The sequence below is a fragment of the Geotrypetes seraphini genome, chromosome 14, assembly GCF_902459505.1.
Source record: "Geotrypetes seraphini chromosome 14, aGeoSer1.1, whole genome shotgun sequence".
Classification (NCBI taxonomy): domain Eukaryota; kingdom Metazoa; phylum Chordata; class Amphibia; order Gymnophiona; family Dermophiidae; genus Geotrypetes; species Geotrypetes seraphini.
This window is the reverse complement of record NC_047097.1, coordinates 6,778,122-6,801,094: the sequence shown is the minus strand read 5'-3', so window position 1 is coordinate 6,801,094 and position 22,973 is coordinate 6,778,122. Positions and strand designations below refer to the sequence as shown.

Sequence of the window (22,973 nt, the reverse complement as noted above, 5' to 3'; positions counted from 1 at the left end):
CTATATTATGGAGTGACTTGTAAGTAGTGAGTCCCTTTAATGACACCAAATGGCTGTCTTTCTGTTCACCCTCTTAGCTACTGAATGGTGCGGCTCAAAGGAAACCAGTCACCAGGTTTATCTTCAGTTCCAGGCCAATCACTCGATCAAAGTACTGGACAGCAGATGCACCGCCATCCGAAGTATCAATCTACAACACCAGAATGAGGTGGATCTGATTCAGTCCAATAATAAAGGTCACAAAGCTTTGCTTCTGAAGATCCCCAAGGAGTACGATCTGGTATGAAATTAAAACAATAACTGATCAATATCCATTATGCATTCTTTATGTATGTAACTTAATATAATTTAATTTAACTTGGATATATATAGTAGAGAATGACATGGTGACAAAATTCATCACCGTTCCCATCCCCGCGGATAACCGCGGGAAATAATCCCATGTCATTTTCTAGTGTCTATTTCAACCTCAGTCCTTCTACACCAGCATTCTTCAAAGCAAAGCTTGTGGGTCAGTGGTTGTGGCCATTCATACTCTGATTCTTATGTGAGCCAAGGATAATGAAGCCATTGTGACATCACCGATGTGATTGGCTCTTAGGCACTGGTGGAATGAGGCATTATGACATCACAATATCTGCTCTGGATACCAGAGACTGTCATTCTGTAGTGTCTGTTTCAACCTCAGTCCTTCTACACCAGCATTCTTCAAAGCAAAGCTTGCGGGTCAGTGGTTGTGGCCATTCATACTCTGATTCTTCCCTCTCTCCTTAAAGAATGACATGAAGATGGTTTCCCGTGGTTATCCGCGGGGACGGGGACGGTGATGAATTATGTCTCCGTGTCATTCTCTAATATATAGTTCATTTTAACGGTTTAATTCAAGGTGGATTACGAGGGGGTACTGAAAGGTTCTCAGCCAACCAACCAACTTCCTAAATTCTGAGCGTTAAATTGCCATTGTAGCTGACAAGAGTGTTATCTTATTTCGTTAAGTGTCAATTTACAGAAAAGGAATTCTATGTTTTGAGATTGTTTCAGATCATTGATTGAACCATATCCACGTCATTCTCTTCTTGGCTGGGCTGGGAACTTTTCAGCATCCCCTGGTAGTGTGAAGAGTTTCAGTCTTAGGTAACCAGAGCAGAGATTGTGATGTCATAATGTCTCATTCCACCAATAAGAGCCAACCTCATCAGTGATGTCACAATGGCTTGAATGTCCTACACTTTGCTCACTTTTATTACATTCAAGGGGTGCTGAAAAGGTCTCAGCCCAACCAACCAACTTCCTAAATTCTGAGTGTTATTTTGCCACTGTAGCTGAAAAGAGCATCATCTTATTTTATTAAGTGCCAATTTGCAGAAATGAAATTCTATGTTTTGTCATTGTTTCAGATCATTGACTGAACCATATCCACATCATTCTCTTCTTGGTCGGGCTGAGAGCTTTTCAGCACTTCTTTGTACATAACAAGTAGTCTGAATTATCATCTATCAAACAACAGTTTTTAAATTGTTACACTCATCATTCAGTACTGGTCGCCGTACCTCAAGAAAGACATGGCGGTACTTGAGAGAGTCCAGAGAAGAGCAACTAAGCTAATAAAGGGTAGTTGACAGACTGAAAAAGCTGGGGCTTTTCTCCCTGGAAAAGCGACGACTCAGGGGAGACATGATAGAAACCTTCAAGATCATGAAGGGCATAGAAAAAGTGGACAGGGACAGATTTTTCAAACTAAGGGGAACCACAAGTACAAGGGGGCACTCAGAGAAATTGAAGGGGGAAAGGTTTAAAACAAACGCCAGGAAGTTCTTTTTCACCCAGAGGGTGGTGGATACATGGAACGCGCTGCCGGAGGATGTGATAGGCAGAAGTACGCTACAGGGCTTCAAAGAAGGTCTGGACAGGTACCTGGAGGACAAAGGGATTGAGGGGAACAGATAGGAGTAGAGGTAAGGTTATAGGGACAGGATTAGAGGTAAATTATAAAATTAGTCAGAGACCTGATGGGCCGCCGCGGGAGCGGACCGCTGGGCGAGATGGACCTCTGGTCTGCCTCAGCGGAGGCAACTTCTTATGTTCTTATGTTCATCAGTTATTCCAATTACTGAATTAAAATATGAATGAAAACACAAATCAACCCAAAACAATGTTGACAAAAGAGTCAAGTTTTTCAAGCATGTCTGAATTCCCTATAAGAATTTATCTCCCTGACTGTGTCCTATAGGGAATTTCACAGTATTGGTCTACTGCCTACCACGGTTCTATTTTTTCTACTCTGCAATTTAAGATATGTATAGTACCCTAAGCGGTGCTAGTCGAATCTCATTTTCTGATTGTAATTGACAAATGACACATAACAGCTTACAAAGGGACCCTTTTATGAAAGCATAGCACATGCTAATTGTTGGACATCTTATTTTATACCAATGGGCCAAGTGATTTAAATATTCCTGGGTTAAACCTAATCTCAACCATCATAAATAGCAATGTAAAATAATTCTCCTCCTAACTGGAAGCTAATGTAATTTTTTATCAAGTTGTTTTAGCCCTACTCCCTGTGCCTCCCCCTCCCCCTCCCCCCAAATACCAACTTGACTCCTACATTTGGTACTTGGCTCTTACATTTGGTATAGCCTACGCAGTTAGTTTTCTAGGGTAAAATAGCTAAACATGTTACAATAATCCAGGTGGGATGTTACCATTGTTATTTGTGTAGTGCTACCAGATATATGGAGTGCTTTACAGACATGTAGTAGACAATCCCTGCTCCTTGAAGGCTGAAAAATCTTCCAGTCCAAAATTCTAGAATATTTTAGGGATTGATTGCAATATTACCCGCCAGCTAAAGACGTCAGTTAACCCAGGATGCCTGTCTTTCTAACCCTTCATCAAGGATAGTTAGGTGGCAAATAGGAAGGTTTATATTCAGCACATGGGAGATCACTGGCGATCTCCCGCGGTCTGTGGAGGTACCAGAAATTCAATGCCGGTGTTGTATTTGGCCACCAGCATTGAATGTCTGGTCTATTTTTGGCCAGAATAGCCAAAATAGATTTTGCCTACCAAAGGAAGCCCCCCCCCCCCAAAAAAAAGGCATATATACATATCACACATTTAACTACTTCTATAAACATATATTATGAACTATACCATTTCATTAAAGCAAACCAGAGGGTAAGAAAAGCCTCAGATTGTACATGGGAGTAATACAGAGAAACACAAAGATCCCTCCAAACTCCCTATCTCATTCACTGGCATAAAAACCTCCCTTCTGGTGCTTGAACAAGAATAAAAAATAATGCTCAAACAATGCTCACAGCATTTTTCTTTCAAAAGCCACACAAATAACACTTTCACAGAGCAGTGTTTTAAAAAGATTGCTCAAAATTCTTCTTGTATTACTTGCAGTTGGTGTTTTTTGTTGTTGTTGTTAAAGCTTCTCAATCAGTCCCTTGAATTAGATCATTCCCAAAGTTTTTCAACTTCAAGGAAAAGCACATTTTCACACGCAGGACCAACAGAATGGAAGAAGCTTCCGGCATATTTCTGACAGTCACATGATTTGTTTCAATTTAAGGAACTTTTAAAACATCATTTATTTTGCCAGATGAAATATGCGTACCGAAGTACTTACTTGTCAGAAAGACTGGATTTGATGATCCTCTCAGGCAATTATAAAGAAAACTTTTGTTATGTTATGCAATGATGATGTTTTATTGTGATGTATGTGGTATTATGAGTGTTAAGTTGTTGTTTTAATTATGAATGTATTGTTGTAATCTGCTTTATATAAAGACAGAATATAAGTTCAAGTTTCAAGTTCAAGTTTATTAAAAATTTGAGCTAGACGCTTATCAAGATTTCTAAGTGAAATACAGAAAATAAAAAACTGGGTACATAAAAATACAACTTGAGGTTAAAAAAACCATCACAATTGACATTGTACAGACTAACTGGTACAAAAGTAAAGGAGAGACAGAAACATAGTTTATAGTTTATTAAAATTTGATTAAACGCTAAATATAAAATTTCAAAGCGTTGTACAATAAAATCTAAAATTGAAACAAACAACGAAAAATAAACATATACCATACAGGACAGACTAACATGTGGGGGTGGAGAGGAAGAGGGTAACAACAAAAGGATAGAAGGGAAAAATTACAATTCTTAAAATAATAAAACATAAGCATAAAACCAAAAGGATAAGATGGGAAAAAATTTAGTTTTAGGAATAAAATAAATTAAAAGGCATAGGATAAATCAATTGTATGCATCTTTAAAAAGAAAGCATTTTAAACTACTCTTAAATTTATCCAAACTCTGTTCTGCTCTTATGTATAAAGGAAGTGAGTTCCAAATTGAAGGCGCCGTCATAGGATAGAAAACAATTAAGGAACAAAACAAATTAGGGGATAAATAAAAAAGGTTCGTAGAGAAAAAAGATCAGTTGAAAAATAACTTATTATAATGTGAAGGCATTCTTAAATTAGAAGCATTCCAAATTTGAGGGGCACAGACTGAAAAAAATGTTGTTACGCCTTGTGCTGATTGTTTTCAATGATGTTCATAGGTTTTGGCCAGAGGATCTAAGGGCTCCTTTTAATAAGGTGCGCTAGCGGTTTTAGCGCACGCTACAATACCGTGCGTGCTAAACGCTAACGCCTCCATAGAGCTTGCATTAGTATTTTTCATTTAGCGCGTGGTTAGCGTGCGCTGAAAACCCTAGCGCACCTTAGTAAAAGGAGCCCTAAGTGGGCGGTGTGGTGAATATGGTATGAGATAGTTTATCGATGAATGAAGGCGTTTTTCCTTGATTTAAAAAATAAAAACCCAGTAACTGAGTTCTCCCATCTTTTCTGGGGTCAAATTGCTTCCCGCTGCTCTTTGACTTTCGGTGCTACCAGGTGCTTTTCTTTAACGGGGAAGAAGACAGGAGCAGTTTCATCCGAAATCTGAAGGTGTTCTTTGAGAGGAATGATCTTGCCCTCAACCTGTCTGAGATGAAGGAGCAGCAACTGCTTAAAAAAGCTGTCACAAAGCAGCAAAGAAGCCAAATCCTGGAGACTTTCTTCAGACATACCCTGGCGCAGGTAGGAAACAGGAGATATGGCTGAAAAAGATCAGACGGATTTTCTCAGTGTAACTTTGCATGGTTGAAGCACACTGATCATTTCCGGATCCTATCCTAATACATGTTTCTGTAACCACAGGTGCTTGAAATTGACAAATCGGATGCTGGAGATTTTACCTACGAGGCATCTCAAAAAGTCAGAGAAGCTCTTAAATGTGAGCTAAGCCGAGCCGAGTTTGCTGAATCTCTGGGATTGAAACCTCAGGCTCTCTTCGTGGAATCAATGTTCTCTCTGGCCGACAAAGATGGCAATGGATACCTGTCCTTCAGGGAGTTCCTGGATATCATGGTGATCTTCATGAAAGGTGAGAACAATATGTTATCTAGGAGACGTGGCCAACTCACTTCAATACAGCAATATACAGTACAAATCTTTTGAGCAGTTTCCCAAAGTATGGGTTGGAACCCCAAATGGGGTCACAACTCCTCGCATTTGGGGGTCACATCCTGGGTGGGCTTTCCATAGGTGCATCATTATTCTGCAGCTCAAGGGAAATGGGGCCACAGAAATGTTTTGACCATGATCACGGAGTCACAGCCATAAAAAGATTTGATAAGCACTGACCCTGAGCGATATGGAAGCTTTGACCACCCAAAAAAAGATGTATTTTTGACTTTCTGTTATAAGAGGCTATCTGGAAGAGTGGAGAAGGTGATTAGGGCAGTGGGCTGATATCCCAGGATTACAGGGTTCAAATTTCAGTGATGTCTTTTGGTGACCTTAGGCAAAATACCTCACCCTATAACACTGCGGCTCTTATACAAAGCTGTGGTTAGAACAAGTGCATGCTTGCCACAGCTTAAAACATCATACCACAGAGTGTGTTGAGATGTCCCCTGGTAATTTGTGCATGGGCATGGGCAAAACACATGCTAAAATATTTTTACTTGGAGGGGGCATGTCTGGGGGCGGAAAGTAAGCACTTTTATGTAAACTGGTTTGCACATTGGCATTATTGCATGCTAACTGATTAGGGAAAGGGATTAGGACTTGTATAGAACCTTTTTGTAGTTATACAAGTACACTCAAAGCAGTTTACATGCAGGTACTTCAAGCATTTTCCCTATCTGGCCCGGTGGGTTCACTATCTAATGTACCCGGGGGCAGTGGAGGATTAAGGGACTTGCCCAGAATCACAGGGAGCAGTGTGGGTTTGAACCCACTACTTCAGGGTGCTGAGGCTGTACCTTTAACCACTGCGCCACTCTAGAAATCAAAATGTAGTAAAAGTGAGCCAAGTATAGGACAACCAAGCCATTGTGACATCACCGATGAGGTTGGCTCTTATTGGTGGAATGAGGCATTTTGAGATCAGGGAAAGGGATTGGGTCTTCCATACCACCTTTTTGTAGTATTACAACCATACTCAGGTACTTCAAGCATTTTCCCTATCTGGCCCGGTGGGTTCACTATCTAATGTACCCGGGGCAGTGGAGGATTAAGGGCCTTGCCCAGAGTCACAGGGAGCAGCACATGAGTCTCTACCATCTACAAAATATGTGACAATATAGGTTCATTTGCTAATGGCCATGCACTACTGGAAAAATTAGCATGTTCTGGCTATTAAAGGAAAAATCTGAAATGAAGCCATTTTACCCCTGTGGTAAAATCCAGCCGTAGCTTACAGAAACCCCCCCCCACCCCCCCCAAGTAAGGCTACTTTCTACTGCAGTATAGTATGAGTAAAAGGGCCCCTTAGCTTCTAAGCCCTCCAAGGACAAGAAAATACTATTGTCCCTGGAGAGCTTATTAAGCTAAGGGGCCCTTGAATTTGCCTTGATTTACCAATGAAAACGGATGGACTATATTCAAAAATAAATTATTTATTGCTTCGGTTATTCTACTAAGCATCTTCTACCCTGTAATTTAATAGGTTCCCCGGAAGAGAAATCTAAGCTCATGTTTACAATGTATGATATTGATGCAAATGGTTATCTGTCAAAGGATGAGTTCTTCAGAATGCTGAGGTATGCCTGCTTCTGCTTTGACTTGGTACATTTTAAATGAGCTCTCTATATATTCAATATATGCAATGGGAGATGAGTGGCAAATGTGGCACATTACCATTTTCACTGGCTTCTCTTGGTTTCTGGATTTGCTCTTTTTAAGGTCTTTCATTGAAATCTCCAATAACTGCCTCTCGAAAGATCTGACTCAGCAAGTCATTGAGTCCATGTTCCAGGAGGCGGGATTTCAGGATAAAGAAGAGCTCACCTGGGAGGACTTCCACTTTTTACTAAAGGATCATGACAACGTCCTGCAATCAACTACACTTTGCATTAAAGGTCAGTCTATACTGTGCAGATGAGGCCCTGAGCTCAGGGAGCCTTCCAAAAGCTGGACAAACTGCCAGGTTTTGGAAATCCCTTCATCGCTGTGGGGGCAGAGAGGAGAGGGGCCGTGCGTTTCCTTCACAGCTCACTTGGAATCTCGCTGCGGCACACAGTTTGCAACGCACTGCTTAATTTATAGGCAAGGTGTACACAAGCATTTCGTGTGCACTTTACATTTTTAGGTATCTACTTGAGTCAAATATTCACTTATGTTTCCAGTTCTGCAGTCGGCCCAGCATGATATACAGTACATAGGATTGTCGATTGCAAGAGACTTAGGCACATTTGGATTGGACCCACAGGCCAGTTGGGTTTTCAAGATAGCCCTAATGAATATGCAAGAGAGAGATCTGCATATAATGGAGGTACCAGGCATGCAAATCTGCTCCATGCATATTCATTAGGACTATCCTGAAAATCTGACTGACCTGGGAGTCCTCCAGGACAGGGTTGGGAACCACTAATTAAATCATAGGTGCCATTTATGTTGCACCTCCAATATTGAGCAAACTCCTTGACTGTGTCCAGCAAGAAGTCAATTCCATTAGGCTTAGGCTCCACCCTAATTCATTTTGAAAAGCTAGTTTTTCAGATCTAAATGCTCTGCACATGGTCTTGCCCGAATATCTGCAATGTTACTGTAGAACGGTTAACATACTTGTATTAGAAAGAAAATTCTGTATCTTTTCCCTCTTATTTTTTTTATTAAAGGGGTTGATGTCCCTGGGCCTTTCAAGCAAAACTTAAACAACAGAGTCTCTTTCATATGCAAGAACCACCAAAAGCTCACCAACGGGTAAGGAATAAACTCTCTTCTGTGACTAAATACAGTATACAAATGCACTCGGGCATAGGTTTACCAGACGTCCGGATTTCCACGGACATGTCCTGCTTATATACAATGGAAATATATATATACATACAGTGGAACCTTGGTTTACGAGCATAATTGGTTCCAGAAGCATGCTCGTAAACCAAATTGCTCGTATATCAAAGTGAGTTTCCCCACAGGAAGTAAGGGAAACTTGCTTGATACGTTCCACCTCCTCCTCCCCCCCCACCCCCGAGGCTACCAGCACTGCTTCCTCACCCCCCCCCCCCCGCTCAAACTAGCATCGCATCCCCTGCCCGCAAACGCGCCCCCCCCCCCCGAGAACCGCATCGTACCCCCTTGCTGGAAGCGGCATCCGCCTGCCCGCCCTCCCCAACAAGCTCCTTACCCCATCTGCTGCTTACTGGAGATCTCCGAGATCTCGGAGAGAACGAGAGCCAGAAGGCCTTGAGCATGCTCAAGGCCCAGCCCAGGCAAGAGAGGGGATCTTTCCTTAACTGGCACCGGCAAGCAGCAGATGGGGTATGTAGCTTGTTTGGGAGGGAGGGCGGATGCAGCTTCCAGCACGGGGGTGCGATGCCGGTTAGAGCAGGGGGGGGGGTGCTCATTTATCGGGACATGCTCGTTTTGCGAGTTAAGGTTTGCGGGAGTGTTTTTCTAGTTTTGCAAAACACTCACAAAGCGCGTTACTCGCAAACCGAGGTTCCACTGTATATATATTCCACATATCCTACAATTCTATGCATTTTACAAATTATTCAGGTACTCAAGCATTTTTCTCTAACTGTCCCAGCAGGCTCCCACTCTATCTAATGTACTTGGGGCAATGGGGAATAAGTGACTTGTCTAGGATCACAAGGAGGAGTGGGGGATACGAACCCATGACCTCAGGGTACCAAGGCTATAGCTCTAACCACTGCACCACACACTGCCACAATGGCAGATAAAGACCCTTCCATCTGTCCAGTGATGTACCCAGATTACCCCATGCATTCCATTTGGGTTGCAGTTGCTGCTCTATGCAGGTTACTACTCTTGCTGGAACGGAACCCACCACTCCATAATACTTAATTTCCATCCTTTTGTCATCAGAATACTATATAAAACAGTAATGATCTGCCATCAGTTCTTGTATGGAGACATCCCAGAATTGTTTAAAACTAATATGTCCAGCTACACACCAAACAGATCATTAAGTTCTGAAAATTTAGCTTTACTGAAGACGAATGTAAACCCAAGGCTTGTTGAGACTTTTTGCTGTGCAGGAGTTAAAAAAATGGAACTCCCTTGTAGGCCAAATACGAAACTGCCTTGTAAAGGGCATGTTCAGGAAATTACTCAAGACACAGCTATTTGTAGATGCTTTCTTCTAGTTAATAATTGCCTTTTTTGGTAAAGCTGATGAACTGGTCACGATCATTCTTATTATGGTTTTAGTTTTTAATAATGTTTTTAACATGATTTTTTAGGATTATTTGTATGTAATGATGATTTTGTTTTTAAATTATGTATGTAACTCTGAATTGTTTAGTTTTGATTGATAGTTTTCCCTCTTGGATTTAGTTATTGAGTTGATTATGATTATTGAATTTTACATCCCCTACCTTGTGTTTTTTCCCTGACTATTCTATTTTTAATATTTTGTAGTTCAATCCCCTTTTTTTCCCCTTGTTCTTGTCTGTATAATTTGTTAATAGTCCTGTTTGCTTTTAAGTTTATGTTAAGTATTGTATTATTCCTTATTACTGTAATTTTATTGTTTATCATTTATGTTCATCGCTTTGAATTGTGATTAAGCGATTAATCAAAAACACTAATAAACTTGAAACTTGAAACTTAAATAAACGGTATAGGAATTTTTAAATAAATAAAAAATTAAGCGATAGTGATTGTGAAACCTTACTAGCATTACCTATAATCATATTTGAACAAAGCAATTGTCCTGACCTGTTGATGGCTTTATTCCATTAGGGACTTTGTCGCCTTCTACCCTTTAGCTTACATTTCTTTTGAATATATGTAGAAGATTATTTCAGTATATTATATTTTACATGGATTTTGATTCATTTTATATACTGTGTTAGTAGTGGTTATTCCAGTTATGGAGGCCAGTTTGTTGTGAAATGCATGTGTGTATTTTGAAAGGTGGTATATCAAATGAAAAGTGATGTCTCTTAAATTTTATTATGAAAATACATTTTTTCAACAGTGAATACACATACAGCGACAGTCCTGTACCACAGCACATGGTGTACAATGTGGAACAAGAAGGACAGGAAGTGAGAAAGAGGATTGGCAAAAAGTATGTATCTTTGATATTGTTATCTATGTAGGGACTTAAGTAGCTTTCAAACTTGTCATCAGGGATTTTACCTCCAGAAAAGGAGGCAGCTTAAAAGTACAGCCTTTTCATTCGTAGAGGGAGCTGTCAATCAGAAAGTTGCTAGGTTACAGGGAAATCCCCTATTACAGCTGCAAAGAAAAAGAGAAGCCAGAATACAAGATTTGGAAATGTTAAAAGACATTTCCACAGGATAGAACTAATTTTTAAGTGCAGAACTAGGCTTTTTTTTATTTAAAAGATGCCCAGATTATATGTGACTTGAGTGGAGGCATTGTAATCTTAAAATATTCATGTTTACACATAAAATAAATTGGTAATTTTTAAAGGGAAAGAATGCATGGTGTCAGGTCAAAGGCGTGCCGAGACAAAGGCGCGCGCGCCGACAACTGAGCGCAAGACGGAGGTGCGCGCCAAAGAAAAAGACTGTTTTTAGGGGCTGCGACGGGGGGTTTGTTGGGGAGCCCCCCCACTTTACTTTATACAGATCGTGCCGCGTTGTGGGGGCGTTGTGGAGGGTTTGGGGGGGTTGTAATCTCCCACATTTTACTGAAAACTTAACTTTTTCCCTGTTTTCAGGGAAAAAGTTATGTTTTCACTAAAATGTGGGGGGTTACAACCCCCCAAACCCCCCACAATGCCGCCGTGATCTGTATTAAGTAAAGTGGGGGGGGGGGGCTCCCCAACAAACCCCCCGTCGCAGCCCCTAAAAACAGTCTTTTTCTTCGGCGCGCGCCTCCGTCTTGCGCTCAGTTGTCGGCGCGCGCCTTTGTCTTCCGCGTTACTGTCTATTAACCAGAATGCACAGAGTTTTTCTTAGAAATGTTGTGGATTTTGTGTGTATACTTGCTGCACAAGTTAGGAAGCATGTTATAAATTAGCTAATGCATATACTAGTTATTAAATATATGTGGCAATTGCAATCTTGGAAGGACATTAATTAACCTCATTTACTGTATATAAGACTCAAGTGTTTCAACTAGAATTGTACTAAAACATGAACTTTATTAGCTCTGTCTTTACTATGAAGATGCTGGAGTTATGTATGCATGCGTCTTCTTTAAAATGCATTTTTTAATTTTTCTTTTTTTTAATTTTTTAGGAAAGCCAGTTATCAGCCACATTTGTATACGGAAGCGAGGAGAGAGAAATATCATAAGAGCAAAGTTCAACAAAAGGTTCAGCAGTTCAAGCGCTTCATTGAAAACTATCGGCGCCACATTGTGTGCGTGGTCATCTTTTCTGCCATCTCTGCCGGCGTGTTCGCAGAGAGAGCATTCTGTGAGTACCCTGCTCCTGGCTCCGCATTGACTAAGAAATGCAACTTTTCGGGGCTCTTTTTACTAAAGCGAAGCCCTGATTCTATAAAAGACTCATAAAATTAGGCACCTAGATTGGCGCATATAGCTCATCTAGATGCCTAGCTTAATTATTTAATAAGCTTAATTAATGCTGATAATAAGCAATTAGCAGTTCTTAATTGGAAAAAATTAAAATTAATTGGATGGAAGGCATCTAACTTGGTAGGCGTCTACGACTTTCAGATAAGTGCTTAGTCAAAAGCACCTACCAGAAAGTAGGCATGGTTAAGGGTGGATCTTGGGTGTGTTTCACATGTAAGCGCCTAAAGTGGACTTAGGCACCGGTATTTAGGCCAAGAAAACCCTGGCATAAATATAGGGTGCCTAAGTCCACTTTAGACGCCACTAGGTACGATTCTATAAATGGTACCTAACTGAAGATTAACAGGTACTGTGCGCCACATTCCTTCGTGCCTACGTTTTAGGCCTCGTTTATACAATCGGGGCCTAAGTGCCAAACCTGTTTGGTAGCTCTTAAGAATGTTAAAGAATGTTATCTTAAGAAGATAAATTGCTTCACAGAGAAAATAAAATTCTACTGCACAGCAAGTTATATTGTCAGTGTGGATATATAGAATGTTACCATGTACTATCTGCCCTGCATGGTCCATGCCCATAACCTACCCAATTCCTTTCCCATAACAGGATATGCAGTTAGGTCCATATTCTATATATGACACCTAGTGGCGTAGTAAGGGGGGGTGGGGGGTGCGAACCTCCCCAGGCGCCAAGTCAGTGGGGGCGCTGGAAGATATCCGCTCGACCCTGCCACCCTCGCGCCATCCCTCTCCCCCACCCAGTACCTCCGTATTATCTTTGCTAGCATGAGCAACTTTTACCTGTTGCTCATGTCAGCCTGGTTCCCCCTCTGAATCACTTCTGGTTCACAGGGCCAGGAAGTGACATCAGAGGGAATCCAACACTGCACGAGGAGCATACATGCAGAAGCCAGTCGCGCTGACGAAGATTAAGAGGTAAGCGGGGGAGGGAGAGCACGAGTGTGGAATGGGGGCGGGAAGGAGTGGGGAGGGCACCACCGCCCCAGGTGCCTCCTACCCTTACTACGCCACCGATGGCACTTAAAGTTATGCACATATGTGAGCTTGGCTGTGCCCTTTATTTGTTGAAAAATTGTCCCTCACAGCAAAAATAGTTCTCTGTCTAGCGAGAATAGATTAGATTTGAGGACCTGCCCCTAACTATTTTTTCAATGATGGCCAGGGTCTCAAGTTGTAAGACCCCTGAGGAAGGCATTTTTATTTTGCCGAAACATGGCCCGTGTTGGGTCATTTTTATTGTATACATGATTTGGTTTCTATACTGTGGGTTCACTTGCGACTATATACATCTTCTGTGGATTGTTTTTAAGATTATTGTTTTTAAGTTATTTGGACACTTATTAAACTACAAACTGGTACATCCAATCTTTTGTTCCACAGTCTCTGTGTTGTTTTGCTGCTTCATTTCCTTTGTGGAACCTTTTTGTGCCATTTGGATGTTTTGAAATCGGAGCTTAACAGATCTTAATTTGGGACTTTCCAGCAAGCTAAGCCCAGATTTAACATGGCACTTATGGGTGGATTTTTAAAATTTTTTTTAATGCAGGTTGTGCACTAATATTGTCATTTGGGCATGGCTACTGTATACAGTTAACTAGGGAGCTTCTAATTATGAAGCTCTAGGGGCCTTATTTTGCAAATGGCGCAAAATGTTAAGCGCCAATAGGCGCCTAGATTGTGCCTACCAATGCTTAACTTAATTGGCTTTAATTGGCATGGCAATTGAACGCACCATTTAAAACCGATTAAAAATACATTATACAAAAAATTAGGTAAGTACTGGAATCTCACATAAAGCATGGTGCCTAAGGCCAAAGCAGGCATGGATAGAGGCGAAGATGACCTTAGGTATCACTAGACGCCACCAGGCGCGATTCTCCCAAAACCTTAAGCACTAGAAATGTAGGCTTTTAAAATCCTGGCCTACATGACTGGCGCCTAAGTTATTTTTAGGCACCGGTAGCCACGATTCTGTTAATGGCGCCTAATGGCAGAAAGGACTGTTAGTCTGCATTGGAGAAAGATATCTGTTCTAAGTGAAAAACCCTGAAGCAGTGGTTCTAATGAAAAGGTTAACTGCGAAACACTGGCCGCGTTGGTGTTCAGTGAGGTGGCTATCCACAGCGTGAAAGATATCTTGTGATTAGAAGCGGCTGAATATTAAGTGTTGTATTTAAGTTAAAAATGTTGTTATTTGCTGACACACTTATTATAAGTTTTCAAAATGAATGAAGAATATTAAAAAAAGAAGCGGCTGAAATTGTCGCGTCTTAAAAGTTGATTAGCACACGATAAGTACTGAATGTTTGAAATAAGATGAGCGCATGAAAACTAGAACTGCATTCTTTACAACAAGAGTTTTCCACAGCGAGTGTTTTACGGACCTACTTTCATAAGACCCGAAAATGAACTGTATGCATGCTAGCACCTGAGATAGAGAAGCACACTTTACTAGTTAAGAAACAGTGTGGCCTCTAAAGAAACAAAGGAGAAAAGTTGAAAGATTTCAAGTATTTAAAATATTTATGGTTTTATAAGTTAGTAAGAAGGTGTGAAGAAAATATTATTAATAAATGAAAAAAAGGAAAAAGAATAAAAAACTAAAATATAAAAAAAAAATAGAATAGAAATAGAAATAAGAAGGGAGGCTCGTGGTTGGAAGCCATTGATTACAAATAAGAGCATCCAAACAGCTGGATACTAACACCTGATGTTGGACTCGCTTTGAGTCTGAGGTTCTTCCACCACCGAATAGAAGAAACTGAAATAGTAAAATTAGCATATCCAATGGTCTATGATAGTATTCTCTCAATGGAATAATAGATAGTGCCTAAGTGTGATTGACATGAGACCAGCGCCGTTTGTCTAGGTGCCGGACGATTTAGGCGCCATTTACAGAATCCTGGCCTAGGTGTTTCCATGTTAATTCTACGTTATCCAGTTAGAGCACGACAATCATCACATGCTAACTGGATAACATGGGAAGATCCACTCTCCACCCATGATACCCCTTCTGCCAAAAAATAATTTTTAAAACTTAGGCCTTCTTTTCCCAAGGTGCGCTAAGCGTTTTAGCATGTGTTTAGCGGGCGTTAAATCAACGCATGCGCTAACTTCTTACGCGTCCATAGGATAACATGCATGCGTTAGCATTTAGCGCATGATAATATTTATCACGCTCTAAAAAGTATAGCGCACCTTAGTAAAAGAGGGGGTAAATTGCATGCTAATAGGCAACTATCCTGCATGCTAATGCAGGATTGTCTATCGTCAGTCCTCGAGAACTGCAATCCAGTCGGGTTTTCAGGATTTCACCAACGAATTTGCATGAGATCTCTTTGCATGCACTGCTCTCACTGTATGCAAACAGATCTCATGCATATTCATTGGGGAAATCCTAAAAACCTGACCTGGCAAAGGCTGAGATTGGACGCCACTGCTCTAATGCAGTGGTTCTTAAACCTGTCCTGGGGTCCCCCCAGCCAGTCGGGTTTCAAGACATCCCTAATGAATATGCATAAGTCAGATTTGCATATAACAAAGGTGACAGGCATGCAAATCTGCCTCATGCATATTCATTAGAGATATCTTGAAAACCTAACTGACTGGGAGTCCCCCAGGACAGGATTAAGAACCACTGATCTAATATATTTTGCGATAGCTTGTTCTTGAGTGTTAACCCTGTGTGCCTTTAAGTAAAACAACCCCTAAGACATCTTTAACATGTATTTTATTTTCATTATTCCTTTGTATTGATTATTGTTGTACTATATGATTATGTTTGTGTTTTTATTTTTTTTGTGTGCGTTCTCCACATTAGACTTGGCAATGACTTGGAAAGATGTGAAGTTTGCAGGTACTTTATTGTCACAGCAATTTTCAAAGTAAATACAGTAAAACCTTGGTTTGCGAGCATAATTCGTTCCAGAAGCATGCTTGGAAACTCAGATGATTCGTTCCACATCCCCAAAACTTTAATACAAAATATTACACGTACTTGTATTAAAAGACCTCGCTCATTTAGAACAATCACTAAACTCCTGCAGTGTCAGAGAGATAACCATTGGCTCAGTTGTGATGATGTGACGCGTGTATGCTGTATGTACTCGTATTGCAAGACTTTGCTTGTTTAGAACAATCACTACACTCCTGCAGTGTCAGAGAGAGAACCACTGGCTCAGCTGTGATGATGTGATGCGTGTATACTGTATGTACTTGTATTGCAAGACTTTGCTTGTATATCAAGTTAAAATTTAATCAAATGTTTTGCTAGTCTTGCAAAACACTTGCAAACCAAGTTACTTGCAATCTGAGGTTTTACTGTATGTCCTTCCCTTTGAAAATTGCATTCCTGTATATGTATGTAATATGTATCATCAAACTATGAAAATGCCCATCAAAAAGGTATTGATGTTACTCTAGAATCTGTTGTAGGTGACATTAAAGGAAATACAGCTGGTGTTTAAGGAGAGGAAAACATGCATGCGTTAAAAAGGATACAAAAACTATTTTTGCTCATTGTCCCGAAGCAGAATTTGCCAGTACGGGAAACAGATTTTACAGTCTTACCTTTTGGCTTTGAGCAGATTACGCTTATGCATCACCGAAGTCTGGAATTGCACAAATCACCTTTGTTGGTATCATCATCTCCCGGGGTGCAGCAGCTACCATCTCCTTAATGTACTCTTACATCTTGCTCACAATGTGCCGCAATCTCATCACATTTTTGCGAGAAACTTTCCTGAATCGTTACATCCCCTTTGACGCTGCTGTGGATTTCCACCGCTGGATTGCAATGGCTGCTGTTGTCTTTTCAAGTGAGTTGCTGGTTTCTTTCCATTTGACTATTAGCCTCTCTGTGCAATTCAGTCATGTATTTAGGATTAACACTTCTTCATGCTTAATGTCAGAATTGGCTTTATTTGGATAAGCTTGGCTTCCTTGAATAGGCCCACTCTTACTGTTGGAAGCTAAGCAGGGTCAGGCCTGGCTAGTACCTGGATGGGAGACCACTTGAGGTGCCCTATGCTGGGCAACAGTGATACAGTGGAGCCACACACTGTGCAGGAGAAGGCAATGGCAAACTACTCCTGTCCTCTGCCATGAAGCATCACAGGGTGGATTCCTCACTGTGTATGTTGCCATGAGTCAATGGCCAACTCAGTGGTATGAGCTATCCTTCTTTTATAATATTGACAAGCTCTCTACCATATTATCCATCTTCTTTCCTCCCCATCTCTTTACCATGTTCTAGGCCTAGTTGGCATGATGCAATGACTACCTCTTAAGGTCATTTACAAGCACAATGGTTGTTATCTCCAAAAATGCACACTAGTTTCCACAGGGCCCGTTGCATAAAATAGGCCCTGTGGCAAATAATATGCATTAATGACATTAGCTCACATGTTAGTAAATGACCTCCCTCCCTGTATTTTCTTTATGAGATTTTCCCTTTAGACCAGTGGTTCTTAAACCTGTCCTGGGCGACCCCCAGCCAGTCAGGTTTTCATGATATTCCTAATGAATATGTATGAGACAGATTTGCATATAATAGATGTGGCAGGCATGCAAATCTGCCTCATGCATATTCATTAGGATTAGCTTGAAAACCTGACTGGCTGGAGGTCCCCCAGGAAAGGTTTAAGAATCATTGGTCTAGATTAAATACCACAGACAAACCGTAGAAGGCTCATTCACCAATAAATTGGAGTGATTCGACATTCTGTGCATACAGAGTTTGCATTTGTTCTTAGACTATGTCCTTTTCTTGTATGAAAGCACTGCAAATATTCATTGTTTTTGTGTGTTTCTTCTCCTGAATATTGTAGTTCTACACACAGCTGGTCATGTGGTCAATGTTTACATATTCTCAGTCAGTCCGCTCAGCATCTTGTCCTGCGTGTTCTCCACAGTGTTCATCGATGATGGGTAAGTTCAAAAAATAAAATGTCTCTTCTCCAATAAAAATAATCCTATATGCCTGCTTTGTGATGCCAGGGTATACGCTACATGCTTCATGGGAGAAACACTAAATACTTCATAAAGCTACTGATTTGAGATCTCTAAGTTCACTCTAATCACCTACTAATTTTGCATCTAGGTAGGGAAAGGAATGTCCCAATCAGGACATTCACAATTTGATGACTATTTTACAAAAGGCTTCTTAGATAGGTCCTCTAGAAATCCACATGTAGTTGGTGGCATACACAGTGGGAACAGCCATTTTACAAAGAACTCTTAAAAAAATAAAGAACAGTAGCTCTCAAGGATTTCAATGTCTTATATGTGCAGAATGGGACCATTCAGTGTGGCCCTTTAAGAGCACGGGACTGCTCAGCACCACCCTTCATGCTGGATCGAGGTTTGGAGTGCTGATATGTGCAGGGGCATTGTTGGATCGAGGTGAAGTGCTGGATCGGGGGTGGGGGGTGGGGAGGCATTGTTGGATCATGAGGTGTGGGTGGGGGTATTGCTAGATCAAGGTGGAATGCTGGATGGGGGTGGGGTGGGGAGGGGCATTGCCTCACCGCCACATGTATCACAGATGAGTGCTAATGGAGGGCTGTTAAGGGCATTTCCCCCTTCCCCCACATGCACCATGAGATATGCTGGATCGGGTGGTGTGGGGGGCATCGCCTTCCCACCACATTCACAACATGCTGCATCGGGGGGTGCTGACGGGGGGGTATTGTTGGGTCGCACTGAACAGTCCCATGATGAAAGCGCAGCACTGAACAGTCCTGCAATGACGGCGGCTCTTAAATGGCCACAATGTATAATCCTAGACCCTTATATGTGCAAGCCACTGATTTTACAAGTTATACATGTGGAGGGCAATTCTGTAATAGGGCAAATGATAAGAGCCTACTCTGTAAAGGAACATCTATGTTCCTTTACCATCCAAGTTGTGGTCAAAAAATTAATGGCTGTAAGCAGTAAGGGATTATTGCCTTGAGGAAACCGTAAAGGTGAAACCTGTTGGCCTGCATGCTGCTGGCGGATGACCTGGAAGCCTTTCCTCTGATACGTTTGCATTGCATCAGAGGGAAGGTTTCCAGGTCAGCTGCCAGCAGCATATAGGACCCATTGCCAGTGACCTGAAGAGGAAAGAGAGAGACGGCATGGGTTGTGGGGTTTGGGAAAGTGAGGCTACATGGGCTGGGAGGGGGGGGGGGGTTGGCAAGGGAGAGAAAGGAGAGGCTGCACAGGCTGGGAGTGGCAAGGGAGGGAAAGAGAGGCCCGCACAAAATTGACTGGCTTCACCACTGAAATGCACACTTTTCAGGCCTGTCCATAACATCCCCCAGACCCCACCCTCTTCAAAACTGCACATGCTCAGATGTACACATCAGTAATGATGTTCTAAAATTGCTATTTGAGAAAGGTAGGGCCATTTACACATGTAAACTTTGATTTATACATGTAAATATTGTGTAACCCTTTAGAACAAATTTCTTTATCTGATATATTTTTTAAACATTTTAGGTCAGATATACCTCAGAAATACTATTGGTGGTTTTTTGAGACGGTGCCAGGTAAGAACAATTTTCCTCATTGACCAATTTTTCTGAGCAAATGATTCATTTCAGTTACTTGCTTGAGTCTAATAGAGTCCACCTGCATGTCAAGACAATAATGAAATTCAGACGAGAAACCCTTTAGCACAGTAAATTTGGGATTTTTATTCATGAATTTCTATTAGATCCAAATAAGGAAACGGATTGGGACTTGTGTATTGCCTTTTGTGTGGTTTTGCAACCACACTCAAAGCAGTTTACATACAAGTAGTTCAAGCATTTTTCTTCTCTGTCCCGGTGGGCTCACAATGTATCTAATGTACCTAGGGCAGTGGAGGATTGTGACTTGCCCAGGGTCATAAGGAGCAGCACAGGATTTGAACCCACATCCACAGAGTGCTGAGGCTGTAGCTCTAATCACTACGCCACACTCTCCTGTTAAAGCATATAGGTAATAAACCTTTAGATATGTAATCAAAATGCATGTGCAAGTACCTAGCTAGATCCCATGAAGTAAAACAGATTTTATGCTGCTTATCCTAGGAATAAGCAGTGGATTTCTCCAAGCCATCTCAATAACGGCCTATGGACTTCTCTTTTAGAAAATTATCCAAACCTTTTTTAAACCTGCTAAGCTAACTGATTTCACCACATTCTCCAGCAACAAATAGAGTTTAATTACACGTCGTGAGAAGAAATATTTTCTCCGGTTTGTTCTGAATCTATTGCGCAAGTAAATTATCTTGTGTGGAATTCAAACGGGGCATGGCCAAGGTGGATTAGGGACAATCCCAAAATTTAGACACAGTGTTATAGAATAAGACCCTTTACGCACTCAATTGTAATTGGTTGCATCAGCATTTACACCAGATTCAGCAAGCGTATGTCCTCAGGCCCAAAGTTGGGTATAGGAACCAGCATTAAACTCTGTTCTATAAAGGTTGCTTAGCGCTAAGTGACCTTTAAAGAATTGACGCTTGCATTGGCATAGTAAGGGTGAGCGGCACCCAGGGTGGTGGTGCCCCTTCCCGCCCTCTTCCCTGCCTCTCGCCATGTGCGCACCCCCTTCCCTTTGATGTCATTTCCTAGGCAGGGGTCCCGGAAGTGACGTCAGAGAGAGCACCAAAAAGGCGTGGGGGAAGGCAAGGGGTGCACACAGCACAGAGAGGAGCAGGGAGCAAGCAGACAGCTGGGCGGGTGCGCGAAAGGGGGTCGGAGAGGAAGAGTGGTGCTACCCTTAGGAAGACCATACCCCTTGCACCCACCACAGCCCCCTTACTATGCCACTGGGCGCTTGGAACAGATCTTAACAGGCCTCATCCACCCCTTTATCTTTAGACATCAGTCCATATGGTTTGATGAAAAAAGCAGAGAATCTGTACAATTCTGGGGGATATTTCTTTTATCATTTCAGTGTCACTAGGAATGCAAAGGGGCAAGCACCCGGTTCAGCTCTCTTCCTCTCATCTCATATCTATGTTCTAGGGATGACCGGCGTTCTGCTTCTTGTGGTTTTGGCCATTATGTACATTTTTGCTTCCCGCCATTTCCGGCGCATCAGTTTCCGCGGATTCTGGATAACTCATCACCTCTATGTGTTGCTGTACGTTTTGGTAAGGCAGCCTACACTTTTATGTCGTTTGTGCTACTTCCGTAAACACAGAAATGGCTTTGAGCAGCCCTACTTGGGAAGGGGTAAAACGCGGACCTCAAGGACCTGACAGACCTCGCAGATCTAAACCCGTATGGCCTTAAAAATCTGAGGTCCGTGTCCATGGCGCTTGTAGTTTCTGTCGCTGACAGACCTTAATGAGATTTTAGCACTGACGGATCCGTCTCAGCATAGGGAGGGAAAAGTGTTAGGATCCGTCAGTGCTAAAATCTCATCGAAGTCTGTCAGCGACAGAAACTACAAGCGCCACGGACACGGACCTCAGATTTTTAAGGCCATACGGGTTTAGATCCGCGATGTCCGTCAGCTCCGCGTTTTACCCCTTCCCGCCCTACTTTCCTTTCATGCATAGTCATGATAAATCATTGTTATCAGAGTCAGTAGAGTATAATTTCAACCTTTGCCAGACTGTTGTCATTGTGAGCCAGGTGGCTTGGAAGCCCTCACAAATATATAGTATTTGGATTTTGTTTCTCAAGCTTCTAGCAAATAATTAAGATAGATTGACTATGCCCTCAGTCATGGTTAAGTTTGCTGTTCCCAAATCTGTGAATATCAAACGGCCTCCATACATACTATTAGGAGCCTATGTACTAAACATTTTTGCCATAGACACAAATGAGAAAAAACCCTTTGGCTTGGAAAGTGTCCTTAGGACCTGCTAAAGAGAGACTAAACTGGAAAAGCAAGGACAAGTCTGAAAGGGAGAGCTTTCACATAGTCAGGTGAAAGAGTTTGAAGAACACCAAGAGGAGAGGAAAACAAAGCAATTAGCCTGTCTTTCTCATCCTCTACATCTGAAAGTGTTTTACAAGTCATGGTGTTCTGCAACAGTCAATGATATATGACCAAGGAATGCAGGAAAACCAGATTACATCTATGTAAAGGGGAAGAGACAGACAGACACACAGATACCCGTATGTACTCACTGGAGGAGCGAAGAGAGAGGGGGGACATGATTGAGACCTTTAAGTATATCACGGGGCGTATAGAGGTGAAAGATGATATCTTCAGTCTTACAGGGCCCTCGGTAACCAGAGGACATTCGCTGAAAATCAGGGGAGGGAAATTTCAAGGTGATGCTAGGAAGTACTTCTTCACCAAAAGGGTGGTCGATCATTGGAACGAGCTGCCTCAGCAGGTGATTGAGGCCAACAGCGTGTCAGATTTTAAGAGAAAATGGGATATTCACGTGGGATCTATAGGGGAGTAAAAGTCAGAGAGTGGGTCATTGGTATGGGCAGACTCGATGGGCTATGGCCCTTTTCTGCCGTCAATTTCTATGTTTCTATGTTTCTATACAGGGAAAAGTCATCATCAAGACCTAACTACTGCATGTCTGTATCAATGAACTGATTGGAGGGCGACCTTTAAAAATATGTTGAAAAATCACAATTGGAAAAAAAAAAAGTAACTTCAGAGGCAAAAATAACATAGAAACATAATTTCAGATAAAGGCCAAATAGCCCATCAAGTCTGCCTATCTGCAGCATCCTTTGAGCTGGAATTGAATTAGTGACCTAAGACCTAAGGATTTCTTCATCTTCTCTATAATCCTCCCCTCCACTCTACCAGCTGAGCTATCGAAGAAAATACAGTCCTAAAAACATACATTTCTTTTTAAAGACGCTTTTGCTGCAGGATCGTCCTTTTAAGGATGTTTTAAGCCTACACTGGTCCAGCCATTCTGGCTGACCTCTGTGTTTTCCCTTCCTTCCGT

General features: G+C 41.7%; 1 protein-coding gene across 1 annotated transcript in view; it reads left to right on the top strand.

Moving 5' to 3' along the window:
- The window catches only part of LOC117348540 (dual oxidase 2-like), an 89,955-nt gene that overhangs the window by 50,644 nt on the left and 16,338 nt on the right, over window positions 1-22,973 (top strand). The window contains exons 17-28 of the mRNA XM_033920783.1: window positions 78-280; window positions 4,911-5,096; window positions 5,217-5,442; window positions 7,012-7,105; window positions 7,248-7,423; window positions 8,183-8,267; window positions 10,513-10,605; window positions 11,747-11,925; window positions 16,651-16,881; window positions 17,893-17,992; window positions 19,550-19,599; window positions 21,067-21,194. Of these exons, the coding sequence (XP_033776674.1) occupies window positions 78-280; window positions 4,911-5,096; window positions 5,217-5,442; window positions 7,012-7,105; window positions 7,248-7,423; window positions 8,183-8,267; window positions 10,513-10,605; window positions 11,747-11,925; window positions 16,651-16,881; window positions 17,893-17,992; window positions 19,550-19,599; window positions 21,067-21,194 (1,751 nt within the window). The remainder of the gene's footprint in view (window positions 1-77; window positions 281-4,910; window positions 5,097-5,216; window positions 5,443-7,011; window positions 7,106-7,247; window positions 7,424-8,182; window positions 8,268-10,512; window positions 10,606-11,746; window positions 11,926-16,650; window positions 16,882-17,892; window positions 17,993-19,549; window positions 19,600-21,066; window positions 21,195-22,973) is intronic.